The sequence below is a fragment of the Myxine glutinosa genome, chromosome 1 (assembly GCF_964187855.1).
Source record: "Myxine glutinosa chromosome 1, kmMyxGlut1.1, whole genome shotgun sequence".
Lineage (NCBI taxonomy): Eukaryota > Metazoa > Chordata > Myxini > Myxiniformes > Myxinidae > Myxine > Myxine glutinosa.
Genome location: NC_136261.1, coordinates 104,837,783 through 104,859,780, shown reverse-complemented (window position 1 = coordinate 104,859,780; position 21,998 = coordinate 104,837,783). Strand labels below are relative to the sequence as shown.

General features: G+C 43.2%; 2 protein-coding genes across 3 annotated transcripts in view; one reads left to right on the top strand and one right to left on the bottom strand.

Annotated features, from left to right (window-relative positions):
- The window catches only part of PPID (peptidylprolyl isomerase D), a 74,610-nt gene extending 63,557 nt beyond the window's left edge, over window positions 1–11,053 (top strand). For both annotated transcript variants that reach the window (XM_078775693.1, XM_078775697.1), the window contains one exon: window positions 10,118–11,053. In XM_078775693.1, the coding sequence (XP_078631819.1) occupies window positions 10,118–10,206 (89 nt within the window). In that variant the 3' untranslated portion in view covers window positions 10,207–11,053. The remainder of the gene's footprint in view (window positions 1–10,117) is intronic.
- LOC144891711 (arginine--tRNA ligase, cytoplasmic-like) lies at window positions 10,352–21,532 on the bottom strand. The gene is made up of 4 exons (XM_078775704.1): window positions 21,347–21,532; window positions 21,122–21,245; window positions 14,349–14,472; window positions 10,352–10,933 (listed from the first exon to the last, which is right to left on the bottom strand). Exons 1-4 carry the CDS (start codon window positions 21,403–21,405, stop codon window positions 10,824–10,826), a joined length of 417 nt encoding a protein of 138 aa, XP_078631830.1. The 5' UTR covers window positions 21,406–21,532; the 3' UTR covers window positions 10,352–10,823.
- Window positions 21,533–21,998: the final 466 nt, after the last annotated feature.

Here is a 21,998-nt window from a genome sequence, read left to right as displayed (position 1 = left end):
GCATTATAAAGCTGCTTTAACCAAATCACATTGGTGTTTTTCTCCACAATGTTTCTTCGGTGTATATAAGGAGTTTTATTATTTGCCGAGTTTACACTTTGATTTTTTTAAGTTCAAGCACGAGTTAATCAATTATTGTTTTTGTTTTTTTACCCCACACGTGCAAAGTGAAAAGCTACAGACATTGGTCTATGATCGAGGAACTACTTAATTTGGATTGAATGTTTTATTTTGAATACTGTAGAATATGAATTGGAACACAAACCTGCAGTTTAGCAGTACTTTGGCTCTGATATTGTCAAAATGTACAAAATATCACCCTGAACACGCATGCATGCACAAAGAGGAGTAAGGTTTAAAAAAATTTTTAGTCTGTCTACCTGTCTGGCAGTCAAACAAAATAGAAAATCATTCGAAACAGGAAACTTTTTATCACTTCCAAAAAACCTCCAGTTCAACATTACTTGCACAAAACGTTACGCCATTTTACGCCATCTCTATCATTCAAATTTGTCGCTCGTGCTCTGTGTTTGGCAATATCGAGATTCAGACAAAATGGCGGCTAGTAAGAAATATAGATAGTGCTCAAATGCAAATCAAGAGTTTAAAATACCCTTCCAATATCCCTTTTTTCTCAAGACTGCATGGGGTAAGGTGTTCTATGAACTCCCTTGTTTATTTATGAGCTTATCCTACTAAAATATGCAATTTGGTGTCTGTCCGTCTGATTTGTGACCACGATACATTCGATCGCTACTTATCCAATCGCAACCAAACTTGACAGCAGTACTAAGGGTCACACGATGGAGGTTGCAGAGACTCAGCTCTCCCCCCCCCCCCCCCAATTGCCCCCCCACCTTGAAGGGGGGGGGGTCCCTGCATGTTGAGGTGTACATCCATGTTAAGATAGCTTTACCGTGGCAGTATTCCAAGGCCGCTTCTAATAACAAAAGTAATAACGCATAAATAAACTACAATGACACTTTTCAACGTCACGTCGACTGATATGCCTCCGCCCACATTATTACATCATTATGATACTTGTACAACAGGCATTTTAAGGCCATTTTCCCTGCAAGAGCGGGGGTTAGCCTTGCGGTCCCCATGACAATCTTCTCCATTTTGCCCTATTTTCTGCATCTCCCCTTGTTAACCCCCTTGCCCGCATTTCTTCTTCGACCATCTTTAGCCAAGTCTTTCTCGGTCTTCCCCGTCCTCTACTTCCTTCTACATTCATTCCCATCACTCTTTTCAACCAGTCACTTTCATCCTTCCTCAACACATGACCAAACCATCTCAACCTGTTCCTCTTCACAGCATCCATCACAGGCTCTATTCCCATCATCTTTCGCAATTTATCATTTGTCTTCCTCTCTCTCAACGATACGCCACACATCCACCGAACCATTCGCATTTCCACCCTTTCCAACCTTCGTTGCTGCTCTACGTTCATTACCCATGTCTCGCTCCCATAAATCATAACACTTCTCACACATGCAGCATGCACCTTTCCCTTCAGCTTCAATGACACTCCCCTCCTCAGCACGCCACTCAGTTCCCGAAACTTCTTCCATGCACATCTCACTCTAGCAACCGTTGCCGAGTCTGATCCACCTTCTCCATTCAGCATGTCTCCAAGGTAACAATGTTTTCACACCTTCCAGCTTCAGCTTCTTGAGAAGCTTCAGCTTCAGCTTCTTCTCAAGCTTCAGCTTCTTGAGAAGCTTCAGCTTCAGCTTCTTCTCAAGCTTCAGCTTCCAGCTTCATGATACTTGTACCAAGTTTGATTTAAATCCATTCAGCTGTTCTCAAGTTTATCACATTTTAAATCAGTCTAATCAGTTAATGTTTACATCATTATGCATACCTGTACCAAGTTTATATTAGATCACTTCAGGCAATCTCAAGTTATAAACATATTACCGAATTTGACCTTTGATATCATGACCCCAAAATCGAATCAGTTAATCTTTATATCATTCTACATAATTGTACCAAATTTGGTCAGAATACAATCACTGGTTCACAAGTTATTGTGGTAACAGCATTTTTACCTAACATAACCTCGCCAGGGGGGTTGACTCAGCCTATCCTTCCGAGGTCGGCAAATTGAGTACCAGTTCACTGGTAATTCCCTGTGTGTCGCAAAAGGCGACCAACAAGGTTGGCGGCAGGAAGGGCATCCGGCCATAAAACATTGCTTCAAAAAGGGGACCACGGTGCCCGAAAAAGGCCAACCCCTGCTCTGTGGGGAAAAATGGCCTCTAAAAGGTGGGGTTTTTAAAATATAACCTCTGACCTCATGACTCCAAAATATAATCAGTTAATGCTTACCTCATTATACATACCTGCACTAAGTTTGACTAAGATCCCTTCAGCCATTCTCAAGTTATCGTGGTAACGGACAACCTGAAAACATAATGCCTTTGGCAACTTTGTCAATGGAGGCATAATAATAGTAATATAATATAGTATAGTAATAGTAATCTATAAATAGTAAAATAGCATAATGTTAATGTTATTACAAATCAATATCAATATCAACTAGAACGGGCACTCGGTAGAGCGCATACCTTCGCCGCAGCTACTGTTCTGTACTTGGCATGGGAGTGTAGGGAACAGAACAGTGAACAGTTTGGTGCTGATTTCATGCAAATCGGATAAGAATTGACCGAGTTATGACAAAAAACGCACATTTTGCAAGGTCGTGACCCCCCTGACCTTTGACCCCCAACCGCTAACAAGGGTAATGTCTTCACTGGGTCATGTCGTATATCACAAGATCGGGCATTGAATTCTGAACATTTTGGCATTAGTTGCATGCCAATTGGATAAAAATTGACCGCGCTATGGTAAAAATACGATTTTGACCTTTTCGTGACCTTGACCTTGACCTTTGACCCGATTGCTCCCAAAATCTAATCAAATGTGTCCCGTATAATAACCAATCATCCCACCAAATTTCATGCAATTCGGTTGAATACTTTTTGAGTTATGCGAATAACATACACACACACACACACACACACAGACATACAAATAAATACACAGCGATCAAAACATAACCTTCCGCTTTTGCGAAGGTAATAATATCTCCCCTCCCCAAGGGGTTTTTGAACAAACGCCGTGTTAAACGTAAATAAATACCATATTTTCCAGTGTATTAACCGTACCTTTTATCGGCAAAGTTAAAAGTTAGGGGTGCGGTTAATACACAGGTATATAATTTTTTTTGTATACCAAGTCGAAGCTCGTGCAAGAGCTAACACATAAAATATAATAAATGGAGCGGGAGACAAGAGGGGGAGAGAGAGAGGGAAGCACAACACCAGTAGAGAACAGGGACATCAGGAGATCTGTGGAAGAGAGAGGGCTGGAGTTCTGTGGAAGGGAGAGGCCAAATTCCGTTTTCTTTCCCAAAAGTCCTTGAATGAGGTGGATTTGGGGTGGATTCACAGGGGTAGAAAAGGTCAAGGTTTTGGATGGGGGAAGATGAGAGATGGTGGTGAACAGCTGTTTTGAAGACCTGGAGGGAGGAGTGGGATTGAATGGAGTGTGTGAGTTTGTTCCAGAGGCGGGAGAAAAGAGGAATGAAAGAGTGAAAGTCTTAAAAACAATCAATGCTGAATTTGAATTATATTCCAATTGTCATACATATACCATTGGATCTATATTCCACACATCAGGGAACGTTTAGAGCTTTCAAAATGATGTAAAACTATGTAAGTACAAGCGGTCTCGGTTGCACGTTTTGACCCGTTGAGTCATGCATGGTAACCCCAACATGTCGTCGCGTTCCTGTTATTTCTGATTGACAAACAGGATTGAGGAATGCTTGACGGTAATACCAACCTGGTCTCCAGGGCTGGGTTTACAATGGTTCCAACGGCGCCTCAGCACAAGGCCCACAATCAGAAGGGGCTCAAAATCACCAAGATGGATTTTTTAAAAGTGTACTCATTGTGATATATTTAAATAAAGAATATCTATATAATTTAATGCTGCTTAAAAAAAAGAAAAAGATTTAAATTGAAAAAACATACTACCATTTCCTGGCATGTAATGTCACTACACTGTTAATGGCATACATTCCAGTTCCATTTCGGTAAGCTTGCATTTTATGCGTGTTTGTGCATTTTTGGAGTAGTGCGCACCTGTCATTTATACCATTTTTTGGAATTACAGGACTCGAGCGTGCGAACAATGCTGTGATTAAATTTTCGCACTGAACAACATGAAAACATATTCGTGATAACACCCTGATTCTGGATAGATTGCCTTCCCTCTCCGTTGTCTTCCCCTCCCTCAGTTTCAGGAATCCCTCCATGTTAGCATCGTGTGTGTAGTGATGTTTCCCATTTTGCGCGTGAATTGTGCCGCTGTAATAAGCTAACCCTTGCGATCACGACTGGAAAGCGTCCGTGAAGTAGCAAGGTTGGTAGTGCGAGCAAAATGCAGAGGAAGGCCATCATTATTGAAGTAAAAATGGGTGCTTTAGGACGGTATGAAAGAGGTGATCATACAGGTAATATGAGGACCAGGGAGTGATTGCTACATTCATAGATGTATTATCTCCGAAGAACATTTGCAAACCTGATAATTATTTAATGATTTGCAGGTGAAATCAACTGATAATGATCAGATGACTTTAAAGGAATTCTGGAATGCCTTCACAATAAGGGATGTTTATGATCCGTCAGTTCGACGCCGCACACTCATCTCCCAACATCTACCCGATGACACGGCTGAAAAGACTGCGCACTTCCAGTCCTCCATAATAGCTGGGCGGCTTAGCTAAAAAATTCGGATCGATTGTGCCTTTTCCCTTAAAAGCATGAAACTTGGCACATGGCTAGAATACCCGAAAAGAAAGATTTTTAGTCCAGGGAGCATCCCCAATTTCACCCCATATGGCGGCCATCTTGAAATCCAAGATGGCCGTCATACAAGACCTATTTTGATGAATATCTCCATAATTAGAACAGCTATCTAAATGGTTGCAGTGCCTACACCTACATTTTTAGGGTCTAGGAATCCAATGGTAACATAAAATATTAAGCAGTATGTGGCGGCCAAATGAAAATCTGGAAGCGGCTGGGTAGAAGCATTGGTGCAAGCCAATATTGCCTCAGCGGGAAGTGAAGATTCTTTCCTGCGAGCTGCACATGTTTCACGCTCGCGCAATGCCCATCAGGTGACAGCTGCAGCCTTGCACATACTGCAGCATCGGGCATACAATGACTATGCAATAGAAGCTGAGACGAAACTTTCATTTACTGATTGGTGTGGCAAAATGACTAAGGAACACCCACAGTTCCAATACTGGAGTCTCACGATGGCATTGGAGAACAGCATCCTGACCTTTGTGCGCTCATTGAGGGAGGCTGACTTTGAAATGTACTTAGATGCTTTATGGGAGCTTCTTCCGTGGTTCTTTGCTCTTGACCATACGCACTATGCAAGATGGGTCACAGTCCATTTGCGTGATATGATGGACTTGCACAAGACACACCCTAAAGTTCTGGATAATTTCCGAGCTGGCATGTTCACGGTACAAAAGACCCAACGCAAATTTTCTTCAATTGCTACAGATCATGCACATGAACAGACCAATGCACGTATCAAGGGAGATGGAGGAGCTGTGGGTCTGCTGGACAATGCCCATGCTCTGCAAAGATGGATGGTTGCAGGTCCAGAGGTCTCAAGGGTGATTGATGAGTTTGAGACTGCACAGGAGCAACATGAAAGCAAAGCGCCATCACTGCATCATGATCAGAATAAAAGCACCCAGATGACCTTTGACAAACATGTCAGATCACTTGTATCAGTTATCGAGGAGCTAGGTAATCCATTTCTTGAAGAAACCGCTGACCTTTTGGTCCTTGACACAAAGGATATAGCAAGTGCATCAGTCGTACAAAGTGTGAAAGACGTGCAGAAAGTGGGAAAGGAGGCTCTGGAGTCATTTGTGCAAGAGAGGCTGATTGAACGCTCAAAGCCTTTGAATGATGTCGTCCCGCGCAAAAAGTTACCTCTGTTTGGCAGCTCATCAGTAACAGACCAGCTGACAGATAAACACAAGGTAGCCTCATTGAAGAGTGATGTTCAACTGTTTTCTCGCCTCTATATTGCCTATCAAACCCGCGAGGGAAACCTGGATGAATTTTTCCATCATGAAAATCAATCTTTCCCTCCATCTCTGTCCAAGGATGGGAAGCTTCGACCTGGTACAAAGAGCGACCTTTTGGACTGCTTAGAGGAACTTTCACCATCAAGCACACAGATGCCAGAGGTGACATGTGTCATACTTGACGGGGCAGTAATTGTTCAAAAGCTAAAGCCCGATGTTGGCACAGTCAAAACATTTGGCGAATATGCCGAAAAGGTCTTCATCCCATTTGTTTTCTCACAGTACAAATCTGCAACCCGACTTGATCTGGTGTGGGACCGTTACCTACCCGACAGCCTTAAGAGCATGACCCGTGAAAAGCGTGGCAAGGGGGTTCGCCGACGAGTAGATACCTCAGTTGCAATTCCTGGACAGTGGCAGAACTTTCTTCGAGTTGATGAAAACAAGCGTGAACTCTTCAGCTTCCTTTCCAATGAAACAATTAAATCATTTGAAGACCAGCGCAAGGAGCTAGTTGTCACACTTGATACAGAGGTTCTTACTGCTCCACCACGCATTGATCTAGAATCACTCTCCCCGTGCACTCAGGAAGAGGCAGATGGTCGGATGTTCCTACATGCTGCTGATGCAACACAGAGAGGGCATAGTAAGGTCCTCATACAAACTGTGGACACAGATGTTGTCGTGCTTGCAGTTACAGCATCCCAGAAGCTTTCAGTGATGATATGGTTACAATTTGGGACAGGCAAGAACATGCGATTTATCTCTGCACATGATATAGCCACAGCTCTTGGCCCTGAGAAATCTAAAGCCCTCCCCATGTTTCATGCACTAACAGGGTGTGACACTTCTTCAGCGTTTAATGGGCGTGGAAAGGTAACTGCATGGAATGTGTGGGAATCATTCCCTGAGCTCACAGAGGTACTAGCAGAAATTTGCCACCAGAGCACAGAGATAACTGAAACCTGCATGAACGTCATTGAGAGATTTGTTATTCTGTTGTATGATCGCACAAGTACTGCTACTGACATTAACATTGTACGAAAGAAACTGTTTGCAAAGAAGGGCAGACCTGTGGAATCAATTCCACCAACACATGATGCCCTTGTGCAGCACGTAAAGTGGGCAGTATACCAAGGCGCACTATGCTGGGGACAAGCATTGCATGTTAAGCCTGATCTACCAAGCCCCACTGAATGGGGTTGGCAAAAAACGTCTGCTGGCCAGTTCAAACCAATATGGACAACACTTCCAGAGGCTGCAAAGATCTGCAATGAACTTGTTAAGTGTGGGTGCAAAAAAGGATGTACTGGTCGTTGCCGGTGTAAGAAAGCTGCACTTCCCTGTACTTCTCTCTGTGCATGTGATGGAGAATGCAGCAAAGACTAGAAAACCACAAGATGGCACAGTTACAGTCTGCGATGTCATAGACACTTTTAATCACTGAAGAATGCCAACCTGTTAAGAGTATTTATATGCATTCCCAGTATGCATGATACTATGCAAAATTAATATTTTCATATGACTGCTTAATATTTTATGTTACCATCAGTGGCGTGGCTAGGGTTTACGGCGCCCGGGGCAAGGATACAGAATGGCGCCCCTTCCCAAACCCCTAAAATAATTGCGGTCGGAAGGTGAAAAAAGTTGCACAAATATCACTAATTTAGGTCTAGTTATAATGAAGTTGACTTCCGGTCTAGGAACGGTCTTTCGGTCTTGGAACGGTCTTTCGAATGACTATACATGTTTAAATTTTGACTTTCACCGCCTGGAAGAGCACATGCAAAGTCGATATAGCGGGCGATGAAGTGGGCGATTCGGCGCCCCCTATAAGGCGTTGCCCAGGGCACGTGCCCCCCTTGCCCCCCGTAGCCACGCCACTGGTTACCATTGAATTCCTAGACCCTAAAATACAGGAACGGGAACTTTAACCAGTTCGATATACTAGTATGTTGTAGTTTTGGAGATATTCAGCCAAACAGGCCCTGTATGGCGGCCATCTTGGATTTCAAGATACGTTTGAACATTTTATGTTGCCATTGGATTCCTAGACCCTAAAAATGTAGGTATAGGCACTTCAACCATTTTGATATCTGTTCTAATTATGGAGATATTCATCAAAACAGGTCTTGTATGACGGCCATCTTGAATTTCAAGATGGCCGCCATATGGGGTGAAATTGGAGATACCCCCTGGACTAAAAATCTTTCTTTTGGGGTATTCTAGCCATGTGCCAAGTTTCATGCTTTTAAGGGAAAAGGCACAATTCATCAGTTAAGCAGCCCCACTATAAAGCTTCACCGGGATCATTAAATATTTTTTTGGAGGGTGAAAAATTGGAGTGCAGTTAATACACTTGCGGTTAATACACCAGAAAATATGGTAGCTTATTGTGTCGTTTTCTTGGGAGCCCCCCTAACAGAAGTAAAAATATTATAAACCACAAACGTGTATGATTACCTTTTGAAACAGTCACTGCTGCTGTTTAACAATATAGCACTAAACTGAAAAGGAGGAAACCAGGGGTGTGTTCAGTTACCAAGCAGCTAGCTAGCCTTCTGGCCTCAAGGACATCGGCAGTGTGTTCATTTACCAAGTTTCTTGTGAACATTCGAGCAAGCACTCAATTCAAAACCGTTGATAAGGATTGGCTGGCTTGGCAAGCGCTAGCCAACCGATCCTTAACACTTGCCAATGCAGCCGATCCTCATCAACAGTTTTGAATGAAGTGCTTGCTCGAATGTTTAAGCCACTTGGCAAGCGCTCCACAATAAGCATGGTAAATGAACACACCGCCGATGTTCTTGAGGCCAGACCCTAGATCTACTGTAATCTATATACCCCAGAGAGGATAATAACATAACCCTTCCTGCCACTCTCATAGGGAACAGGTGTATTAGTTTAGTTAAATGTAAAATCTGCACATCCAAGTTCCACTGTGTCCTCAAATGAGGAATTGGATTCCTGTTATTGTTACAACATATACAAACCCTGCAGAATAATTGATTAAGTTTGTGAAGTCTTTCTGACAACACACCAACATGCAAACTGCATATTTTGCAGAGACAACTGTTAACGCATGACTGCATATCGAACCATGAAAATTGTATGCCAAAGAGTTACAAAAAAAAGGTTTCCTGTGCTTTTTGCATTTGTGCCCAAATGTAGCGTGTGGAAAAACCAATTTCCCCACTTCCTATATTGGTCTCCATGCTGCATATGCCCAACTCTGAAATGGTCATATAGCCTTTCACAAAATCCTGATAATGCGAAAGGATGGATTTCTCGTATGATCTTTCAAAATCCATTATAATTGATAACGTAGAGTAATTCCTTTTCAGAGACTGCAGAAGGTGCCAAAAAGTAAGTGATGGGTTTGTACCTGAAATTTAGATTGCTGGTAAGGTGTGTGTAAATTCCTGAGCATAGTTGTGATTAGGTATACCATGTGACTGCTAAGATATAGGCAATTAGCATCCAGTAAAAGGGCTGCAGGAGGGCCGAGAGGTATGCACACTCACCGAAAGCTTTCTAGCCTGAGTTTGAATGCAGACCCAGCTATAAATTGTCCTGGTGTTTTACAGGAAGGTCGATTCATCAATGTGTGTGCGCCGTCCCTGGGATGGACGTTAAACCCGTGTCCCATCGGGCAGTATGATGGTAAAGATCCCACAGTGCCGTTTGCGAACAGTAAGCGAGCTATAATCACCCTGGCCAAATTCAAAATTCCTGCTCTAACCAGCAGAGGGCATTGCATCAGCAGCACAGCCACACCCTCGGCCATGATTCTATCCACAGCCTTGTGCTGCATATGAAAGAAGCTATCCAGTAGAACCATGAGAGGTTAAAAAAGAAGAAAAGTATCCTTATTTAACCTGATGTTGATCTCCATTATGTGGAGTTTTTCCTCCTGACATTCATTTTGCATGGCTGGATTAAACCATTCTTAGAGAAATTAATTCCTACATCTTGTTCTCCCAACAGCCATCAGCAAGGAGATTGAACGAGTGAGGTACATGAAGAAGGCAGAAACTGAGAGGGAGAAGAAAAAGTATGCAAAAATGTTCAGCTGAGACTGGCAGATGGGTTGTGTACCAGGCATTACACGCACAGCTGGATTACTGTAATACGTCAGTGTTTTCCTGTATCCTACCGCTCGGCCTAAATTCTTTCCTCCTCCTCACTCCTTCAATGGCTGCAAGCTCAACTTGGCTGCAATTGAAACATGATGGCATCAGCCCTTTATTGTTTTTCAAAAAAAGAAATTTCCATAGTTTGTTTTCCTTATTTCTTATCAGAAGTATATCCCCAATGCATGTTAAATTGCCAAACATTTTTTTTCAATGATATTTCTGGTTTTATCACAAATGTTTGTACATGTTCCTTATCCAAAACGTTTAGGTTCCTCAAATCGTACTACTAGAATCAAAGCATTCACTGCAAGTTTCCAGAAGCTTGAATGAATTTGCCTTAATCAAATTATAATTGCATACTTGAATAAAATAATCATTGTTTATAAGCCAGGTCCAAGGACTTCTAAATAAAGATGAGAAAGGGAGGGGACGGGGCTGTTTGCATGAGCCCCCCCCGCCTCCTCTCCCCACACACCCCCAAGGTGCCCCAGCTATTGTTCCACCTCATGAATATGTAACACCTAAAGAGAATGAGCTTCCTTCACCATGCCTATCGATCACATGCGTTGTGTGGGGGTCAGGCCCAGGATCTGGAAACCTTGTGCCATAACCATGGTTGTGGCTTCACACAGCAGCAGCCGTGACATGTTCACCTTGATCACTTCACCTGAACAACAGCACATAAAGGAGGGAGGAATAGGATGAAATTAATATATTCCACTCAGATATTTACTTGCGATGGGAGCAATGTCAAAACATATAGTATTAAAGGTTTTTCATCTCTGCATAGACTAGCTTGGTTTTTCCAAAAAAAAGATTGCAGGGATGACCACTTAATTAGTGCAATAAAACCCTACAATTGCCATCATTACTTTTGAGAGTTGTAGGTTCATGTCCACAAATTTAGGCTTTAGCTGTTTTTTTTTCTTTCTTTGTTTATTAAAGCTCAGCATAAAATGAACCATTAGAATTTTACTTTTTTTTTTTTCCTTGTTCAATTAAATGTGTCATATGAAATGAAAAACTAACTGCACACACAGCCAGATTAAAAGACCTTAAAGGAAGATATTTGAGAATGCAGACTTCTGAATAACATGGCAAGGATTATTGGCGCTGAGGAAGCGCCTCTAGCGATTGACTTCCAGCCAGTGTAACGCTAATTCCTGTCACAGGAATTCTGAGATCATATAAGTGGGCGTGGCAGTTCCTGATTGGTTCGTGTTGGGGAACGCCTTCTCGCTGCCGACGTGACGTAAATTCGCGCACGCGCACTGGTGATTGGCGCTGAGGAAGCGCCTCTAGCGAATGACTTCCAGCCAGTGTAACGCTAATTCCTGTCACAGGAATTCTGAGATCATGTAAGTGGGCGTGGCAGTTCCTGATTGGTTCGTGTTGGGGAACGCCTTCTCGCTGCCGACGTGACGTAAATTCGCGCACGCGCACTGGTGAAGCTTACTCGATCTTACTCGATCCCATATTACATGTACTTTCATTGCATACAAATTATACTTCCTCCTAGAAATTCCATGCCCGAACCTCAGCGCAATCCAAGAGGATTCACTAGTTTATTTTATCAATCCAACTTAAACTCGCATTTGAATCTATTATTACGATTTGACTGTACTTGAAAGTTCTAGATTCATATATAAGTTTCTATACTCAACGCTGACAAGGATAGCCCAGAGGTACGCACACTCGCCTCAAAGTTGTCTAGCCTGGGTTAGAATCCCAACCCAGCTATAAACTGTCCTGATATTTCACAGGCAGGGCGATTCATCATTGTGTGTGCCACCCCTCGGATGGACGTTAAACTGGTGTCTCATCTGCTAGCATTAGTTGGTGAACGCTAAAGATACCACAGTGTGCTTCACGAAGAATGGGCAAGCTATCGCTGGCACCCTGAACAAATTCCAAATTCCTGCTCTAACTACTGCTGAGAAAGCAATGACAAACACCCAGTATAACCCTTGCCATGAAACTGTATCGGCAGCACGAATACCTCAACAGAGTATAGTACATCAGAATCGTGATACTCGAGACGTCTCAAAGACTGGCTGAGAGGATGGGTCAACATTCATTTGCCTGTCTGAGTTTAGTCAGGAGGTATATTCTCAGTAGAATGAGAGCTGACTGAAAATGCCTTCTCCTTTTTTAAAAGAAGTGAACATGACTCATCAACTGATTAAATTTTTTTGAAAATCAAATATCTTTTTTTTTTTTCTTTACAAGATCAAGGAATAGGGACGAACAAATGAAGTGGCAGTTTGCCACATTAAGCAAGATAATAAACAAACAGGAAAAAAGGAAAGAGGAGGGTAGGAAATGCAGCAAGTAAGAGGATTGGATAAAAGCGGGTTCAAAGACTGGGTAAGGATGTGGGTGAATTGATCTTTCCATAATTGATCTCTCCCCCTACCAAGCGCAAGTCAAAAATACACCCTTCCCCTCACTACTTCTCCCCTACTCGCTTTCCCCCCATTCCTCGCTCCCACCCCTTCCTTGCTTACCCCCCTCTCTTGGTCTTCCCTCATTGAAGCAACAACAAACAACATGCATTTTAAAGGCCATTTTCCCTGCTAGAGCGGGGGTTAGCCTTGCGGTCCCCATGACGATCTTCTCCATTTTTCCCTATTTTCTGCATCTCTCCTTGTTAACCCCCTTGCCCGCATTTCTTCTTCCACCATCTTTAGCCAAGTCTTTCTCGGTCTTCCCCGTCCTCTACTTCCTTTTACATTCATTTCCATCACTCTTCTCAACCAGTCACTTTCATCCTTCCTCAACACATGACCAAACCATCTCAACCTGTTCCTCTTCACAGCATCAATCACAGGCTCTATTCCCATCATCTTTCGCAATTCATCATTTGTCTTCCTCTCTCTCAACGATACTCCGCACATCCACCAAACCATTCGCATTTCCACCCTTTCCAGCCTTCGTTGCTGCTCTACGTTCATTACCCATGTCTCGCTCCCATAAATCATAACACTTCTCACACATGCAGCATACACCTTTCCCTTCAGCTTCAACGACACTCCCCTCCTCATCAGCACGCCACTCAGTTCCCGAAACTTCTTCCATGCACATCTCACTCTTGCAACCGTTGCCGAGTCTGATCCACCTCCATTCAGCATGTCTCCGAGGTAGCAAAATGTTTTCACACCTTCCAGCTTCACGCCATCTCCAAGATCCAACTCAACATTTCCTCCATCTGCAGCTCCCTCTGTGCACACCTTATATTTGAATGTAGCTGCTACACTGGTTAATGATCCTCTCAGACCACTACATTTTTGATGAACCCACTCAGCGCACATTGTACATTGAATGGAGTTCACTCTGACACCCTTCCTGCACACAGCACATGGCCACTTCCCAGTTCTGTCCACCTCACCACATGCTTTACCACTTGCCATCACCTTCGTCTTTCCTATATTCACCTTCAGACCTTTTGTCTCCATACATTCCTTCCACTTGTTCATCTTTTCCTTCAGTCCATCCATACTTTCCGCAATCAACACCAGATCATCTGCATACAACAACTCCCACGGTAAACCCTCCTTTACGTTCTGAGCCAGCACCACCATCACAGCTACATATAGTAGTGGACTTAGTACCGACCCCTGATGCACTCCCACCTTCACCTCAATCTCACCACTGTTCCCGTCCTTCGTCCTTACAGCTGTGCGCGCTCTTTTGTACATTGCCATCACTACTCTGATCAACCATTCCTCCACTCCTAACTTCCTCAATGCCCATGTCGATACTTCGCGTGGAACCCTATCGAATGCTTTCTCCAGATCAACAAACCCAAGAAACTATTTCTTCCTCTTTGAAGCGACGGGTGGTAATTTGAGAGGCCTGCCGTGCAACCCCTGAGTCACAACCCCCTGTTCTCTCCCCCACCTTCTCTCTCCACTCCTCCTACCCCCCCCCCCACCCTCCCCCCCCCCCCCCCCCCACAGAAAGTTTAATAGCTGTAAAAACAATTATGCTTCAATCTTCTCTGTTTTTGAAACTGGTAAAAAGAGGTTTTGTGCAGGGTGCCTACCATAAGAGGGAGCTTAATGAGCTTTCCTTGTACTCACCAGTTGTGCGATCTTTCTCGATGCAGTAGCAAGCATCGTAGAATTCGGTAAAAGTTGTAGCCAGGTCATAGAGGAAGTCACAGAGAGTGTGGGGAAACAATTCTGCAATCAGCTTCTCTATAACCTAGCAGATTCAGAAACAGAGGGGGACGTAGCAGAGATTTAATTTTTTTAAAGTACTTCTTGAAGAGTGGTAATATAGCTTTGTAAAAGGGACCACTTTGAAAAATTTATCATGCACAATGTTCAATGAAGATATTGAAATAAAAAAAGAAGAAAAAGCAAATCTATTTAAATTCTTCTCATATTGCAGTTTTCGAGTATAGCAGTAGATCGTCTATTGTTCCGTAACATCCTCTCTTGCATCCCTTCTGTTCTGCCTCTACACCTTGTTGTGTTAGGTGGTGGTACACCGTGTGTGATGATAGCTGTTAAAAGTTTGTATGTTGTTGGTAGACAGGTTATTGGCCAGGGTTTGTGGGGTAGTTGGGTTTCTTCAGATTTTGGGATGACGAATGTGTTACCTTCTGTGAGCCTTTGGAGACTTCCTCATCCCCTTGGATAAGTTAATTGACTACTTAGGTGTAGTGAATGTGGAGAGCATGTGATTGCTTATGCCAGAAGTTTGGGATCCCATCTGGGCCAGGACGATTGAAGTTTGCCATCTTTGCAAGTTGTTGTTTATCTTTTCTGCATCAATTATTACTGGGGGCATTTCCTCGAGATGTTGCTTCTTCTTCTCTTCTGGGTTTCAGATCAATTCCACCTCCTTATTGATCTTCATGAATTCCTTTCCAGAATCGTTCCAGTTCATCTTTTTCAGAAGGGGATGACGCATTCTGCTTCCGTTTCCCGAGTTCAAGGTTGAATCTTTTTGGGTTGTTTTTAAGCATCTGGCCTTGTTTCCTCCTGCTGTCAGCCTTGGCATCTTCTTCTTTTTTTTTTTTCTTCAAGTTTTCGTTATCATTTCTATTTTCAGTTTGTTTTCAGTGTGGCAGAGACCCTGGTGTTGGGCTAGCGGCTAGGGTGCCGGCTTAGGATCCTAGGATCCTGGGTTTGAATCCCGGTCAATCGCTGAATTAACGCCAGGGGGGTTGACTCAGCCTGTTCATCCTTCCGAGGTCGGCTAATTGAGTACCAGTTCACTGGTAATTCCCTGCTTGTCGTTAAAGGCGGAAAAAGGGTTGGCGTCAGGAAGGGCATCCGGCCGTAAAATATTGCTTCAAAAAGGGGACCGAAAAACAACAACAACCACAGTTCCCGAAAAAGGCCAACCCCCGCTTGCGGGGAAAAATGGCCTCTAAAGGTGTTTTTTTTTTTTTTTTTTTCAGTGTGGCAGATGGAGGAAATGTTGAGTTGGATCTTGGAGACTGCGTGAAGCTGGAAGGTGTGAAAACATTTTGTTACCTAGGAGACATGCTGAATGGAGAAGGTGGATCAGACTCGGCAACGGTTGCTCGAGTGAGATGTGCATGGAAGAAGTTTCGGGAACTGAGTGGCGTGCTGATGAGGAGGAGAGTGTTGTTGACGCTGAAGGGAAAGGTGTATGCTGCATGTGTGAGAAGTGTTATGATTTATGGGAGCGAGACATGGGTAATGAACGTAGAGCAGCAACAAAGGGTGGAAATGTTATGGCTCGGTGGTTCGAATTCGAAAGGTGGAAAGGGTGGTTCGAAGGGCGAATGGTTCGGTGGATATGTGGAGTATCGTTGAGAGAGAGGAAGAGAAATGATGAATTGCGAAAGATGATGGGAATAGAGCCTGTGATGGATGCTGTGAAGAGGAACAGGTTGAGATGGTTTGGTCATGTGTTGAGGAAGGATGAAAGTGACTGGTTGAGAAGAGTGATGGAAATGAATGTAGAAGGAAGTAGAGGACGGGGAAGACCGAGAAAGACTTGGCTAAAGATGGTCGAAGGAGAAATGTGGGCAAGGGGGTTAACAAGGGGAGATGCAGAAAATAGGGCAAAATGGAGAACATTGTCACGGGGACCGCAAGGCTAACCCCCGCTCTTGCAGGGAAAATGGCCTTAAAATGCCTGTTGTTTGTTTCAGCAACCATTAACTCGAGCTTTATCGTCAATTTTTATATATATATATATATTCTTTTCGATTCTCCTCTGGTTTTAGGCTTTGATTTCCTCTTTAGAATTACTGAATCTGCCCTGCCTCCATTCTGAGCAGCTCCCTCAGTCTCTCGAGTCTTTGCTTCCATGGTGGTGCTTGGTTTTTATTTGTGGAACCTGTTCTGTTCTTGTGGTGTTTTGTTTATACTTTTTCATGAATGTGTAGTGCTGTTGCAGAATTCACTGTTCATTTATTTCAGGGGGGCTGATTTTGGTATTAAAAAAAAAAAAAGATTTGTTTGTTCTGTTGATTAGTGTTTTTGTGCATTCATTATTATGTAGTCAAATTTGTCGTGTCTTTCTTCAGTTTGTGTCATTCTTACCTCCTCTATCTTATTAGCCAGCTCCTCTTCCAGAACACATTGTTCCTCCTCTTCTCTGTTCCCCTTCATCATTCTGCCCATTATCACACGTCCTTTATTCACGCGTTTTCTGTGTGTGTGCGTACCGTAGCCATGAATTGGTCGAATCCACCACCAATCCCCCACGCTTCGAATACAGAGCACATTCTGCATGGTATGATGTCGTCCCTCATCTCAGTATTGCAGCTTTCATTGGTTTTTTTTTTGGTTGCTGTCCTGCTTCGGTCTTGCCTTTGAGACAGACAGCATCGACCTAGCTTTGTGCTTTGATGCAGGGCTCTGCCTTTCAGGAGGTGGAACGGAAAACCATGATCTCAAGTGTGTGTGTGTTGTTGGTTGTTATCTCCATAACCAGGTTTCAGAAGGTGGAAAGGAGCCCTCCCAGGACTAAGTATCCACCCCGCTTCGGTGAAGGATTGCGATTCATGGGCTAAGTTGTGTTCCCAGAATTTTGTTCCAAGGCCTCCTTTTCCAAAAAAAAAACAACTCATTACCACAAATAAATATTTAATAAAACATCTCAAAAGGTTGTGGATGGATTCGGACGAAATTTGGTGGAGAGGTTGGGTGTATGACAAGGAAGAATTCATTCAATTGTGGTGAAGATTCGAATCTGGATCCAGATCAGATAATTTTTTGTGATTCTTCACCATTGAGTGATAGGGCTAAAACCGATATGTAGTACGATATCTCTAAACGTTATGGTCCGATTTGGACGAACCTTGGTGGACAGGTTGGGTGTGTAACGAGGACAAACCGATTTGATTTTGGTGAAGATCCGGATACCTGGATTATTTAATTCTAAAATGATTCTTCACGATTGAGGGATAGGGCCAAAAACGATACATAACATATTTCAAAAAGTTATGGGAGACTTGTGGCAAAACTTGGTGGATGAGTTGGGTAAGTGACGAGAACAAGCCGATTAGATTGTGGTTCATGTCGGATCCAGATCAGACCTATCAGTGGGATACAAAATGTAAATTTAGTCAGGTTCACTATGTTAACAAATATAATTTCGTACAAATTTTTTGGAGATGAGCAAAACTATACATTTTTGGAATAGTCAGAGCATGAGGAATCCAAAAATTAATGTTTACATTTGCGTAGACACCTTTGCGAAAATGACACTCAGGACAGTGAAGATCGTCAGGTTCACTATGTCAACAAATGTAATTTCGTTCAAATTTTGGGAGATTAGCAAACCTGTACATTTTTGGAATCAGAGCATGGAGAATCCGAAAATCAATGTTGGCATTTGCACAGAAACCTGCATGGCCGCCATTTTGGATTTTCAAAATGGCCGCCATAAAATACATATTTTGCGCGATCTCGGCTTCTAGTCAACCTATAAACTTAATTAAATATGCTAATCCTATGTTTTCTGGGTCAAGGAATCCAATAAAGGCCTCAAACCTTATAGAAAAGAATTATAGAGCTCAGGTTTAAAGGCTCAGGATTATAGAAAAGCAACAAACAAAGGTAATTGAAAACCATTGTCTTTATATTTGTGATATAACTGTATTACATAATACATGATATTGCAAGTCCTTTGAAGTTATAGGTATGGGTTTATAAAGCAAGAAAGCAGCCTTGTTAGTATCAGATTGAACTATAAGTCCTATACACAGGATCTACGAGGTCTACACCGTTCACGAATATGCTTTTACAGATCTTCATCACTGTCCTGAGTGTCATTTTCGCAAAGGTGTCTACGCGAATGTAAACATTAATTTTTGGATTCCTCATGCTCTGAATATTCCAAAAATGTATAGTTTTGCTAATCTACCAAAATTTTGATCCAAAAAACATAGTGAACCTGACTAATTGTTCAGCTTGGCAGAGGTATGCTCTCTACTGCATGCCGATCTAGTCCCTTCTGGGGTCATGCACAATAGATCCTTTTAAAATCCCAATGGCAGTAAATCTTGCACAAGACAGCAATTGTGCACATTTAAAATCCGTTAAAAAAGGAGCCGTGTCTGTCTATTTGTTTGTCATGTTATAACTTGAGAACGGATTTCAATAAACCCAACTACGGTGGATTCGGGTAACTCCCGGGAATGTTTGTGATCCAAACATATATATATATATATTTGTTGTTTGTTTGTTTTGTTTTAATGGGTACATGGACATGCGTGTCAAAACTGCAAATGCCAACACGTGACGTTGGTTATCCCTGCACGGAGAGCAGGATCTCCCAGGAATCCTTTGTTAACTTGAGATCAGATTTCAACGAAATCACTCTCAGGAAGTAAACATAACCGCTTATCCCTCCCCCTACAAAGATGTTTTATATCCACCACGTTGATTCTGAATCTCCACGAATACAAATCATACAAATCATACAAATCATACTCATCTATACATATGCACCTGAGAATGCATTCAAAAGAAAGAAGAGGTGAGGGTGAGAATCTTTTTCATTTTGATCTTGCTCTTAGTGTGTTGTTCAGTTGTATATTATTTGTTGTTCAGTTATAATTCAGCATCTAAAAAGGCTGTGATAAATATTCCTTTAACACTCCCCATCACGTCCTAATTTTATTTTTCTCCATTTGTTTAATTTAATGTTTTTTTTAACACCAAACAACAACAACCTTTTTTTTTTCAATTACATAAAGATTGGTGTTCCCGTCAGCGAAGCGACGGGGCTTACATGCTAGTGTATAAAAAAAGCAAAGATGGCTTTTGGTTTTGTTTTAAACCTGGGGTGGGGAACCTCCGGCCTCCGGGCCGTATAATTTTTTTTTTTGTATACAAGATCGAGGCTCGTGAAAGAGCGAACATTAATCACACAGAAAGACAAACCGACACATAAAACATATAACATCGGGAGCAGTAGACAAGATGGGGAGAGAGGGGGAAGGACACAAACACAACATTTGAGAGCAGGGACCGAGAGACATGGAGACATCGAGAGATCTGTGAGGGAAAGGGCTTTGGGGGGGGGGGGGCATGGGAAGGGGGGCATGGGAAGGGGGGCATGGGAAGGGGGGGCATGGGAAGGGGGGGGGCATGGGAAGGGGGGTGGGAGAGGTATAAAACATATGGACACTGCCAGGACTTCCAGGAAAGAAGTTGGAATTTCAAACAAGGTGGATCTGGGGTGAATTAGCGGGGGTAGAAAAGATCAAGGTTTTGGATGGGGGAAGATAAGAGATGGTGGTGAACAGCTGTTTTAAAGACCTGGAGGGAGGAGTGGGATTGAAGGGAGTGAGGGAGTTTGTTCCAGAGGCGGGGGAAAAGAGGAATGAAAGAGTGAAGGTGAGCAGACAGCCGAGATTTCGGCAGTTTAACCATCAGAGGGTGGCTGGCAGATCTTGTGCGACCTGTAGGAATATTTGGGGGACAGAGCACAGAGAGAGCTGGGGGTGCAAGGCCGGAGAGGAGTCGGAAGAAGACAGAAAGACCACCTACCTGCCTGCGGTGAGTGAGTGAAAGGCCCTCAGAGATAGCTTCATCGCGGGAGATTCCAATAATTCTGAAAGCTTTGGTTTCAACAGCGTGAAGCCGAGCTAGGTGTGAGGCAGGAGCACCGGCCCATAGGGGAGAACAGTATTCCATTGAGCTGCGGATGAAAGCCTTGTATGTGGTGAGGTACTCAAGTGTGCCAAGGAAGGACTTCGCACGACGGAGGATGCCCAGTCGGCGACTGGCTTTGGAGGCCAGCTTGGAAATGTGGTTTTCCCAGGAAAGATCATGGCAGATAGTGAGACCCAAAAGCTTGAGCGACAGAACTTCTTGGAGAGGATTGTTGAGAAAGTAGATGGGAGGGTTGTCCAGTCGATCTTTTCGGAGAGACATAGTAAGAGTGTGAGATTTGTCCTCCCTTTGCTCGAGTTCTACAAACTGTATGTACGTGCTGAGGATTTTCCCATTCTGAGGAGACATGCACTGAAGTTTGCATCACTGTTTGGGACGACCTACAGCTGTGAGCAGTTCTTTTCAAAACTGACTCTTGCAAAGACTCGGTTTCGCTCAAGACTGACTGACCCAAACCTGCAAAACCAGCTGCGAGTAGCATCATCATCACTACCACCTGACACCAAACGCCTCGCCAAAGAGAAACAGTTCCAGCCATCGCATTAGGTGAGTCCGATATATGTATTCAATAATTTAGCATGGCCCTCGAAGGATGTTCTAAAAATCGAAATGGCCCTCGACAGGAAAAAGGTTCCCCACCCCTGTTTTAAACAATGTTTTACTTTTACAATTTATTTAAAATACATGAGCATGGCATGCAAGGCAAAATTTACATTATCTTGCAGTTTCTAAATTCATACCTCTGGAAAGCGTAAGATAGCCGTTGCCAGCTTCAGCTCCTTATTATGATCGAGCACAATGTCCATCTCAGCTGCAGCTTTCTGCAAATTTGCTTCGCCTGCATTGGCCAATCGGCCAATAGATCTGAAACACAAGATTTTCAGTTTTTAATCATAGCCTAGAAACTTAAGAAGCCTTTGGATGTGAGAAATAGGAAGAGACATAGAAGTACATTTGCAACTCACCGAATTCGAGTGTATGCATAAAGCAGATACACAGCCGTGTTGCCGCGATCATCCAGCATTTTGTCGAAGGAGAAAACGTAGTCGTTGGTACGTGTGTGACATAGATCAGCGTACTTTATGCAGCCATATCCCACGGCACGCTGCGCTAAAGCTAGTTCTTCTGAAGAAAGCACCTTGCAAAGAAATGACGGCAATGAAAAAGTAGATCACAAAACGGCACCTTGGAGGAAGTTTTGAGAAGTTTCCGAGTTTCAGGGTGAACGACACATTTTCTAGCACTAAAAGTGTTGCCATTGTAACTATTGACCATGAAAACATGGATGTAGACCACCCTATTTGTCATATCATGCATAGTTTGAGATAAAACCACCTTTAGAGGCCATTTTTCCCCGCAAAGCAGGGGTTGGCCTTTTTGGGGAACCGTGGTTGTTGTTGTTTTTTGGTCCCCTTTTTGAAGCAATGTTTTTACGGCCGGATGCCCTTCCTGCCGCCAACCCTTTTTGCCACCTTTTACGACAAACAGGGAATTACCAGTGAACTGGTACTCAATTAGCCGACCTCGGAAGGATGACAGGCTGAGTCAACCCCCCTGGCGTTAATTCGGCGATCGACCGGGATTTGAACCCAGGATCCTAGGATCCTAAGCTGGCAC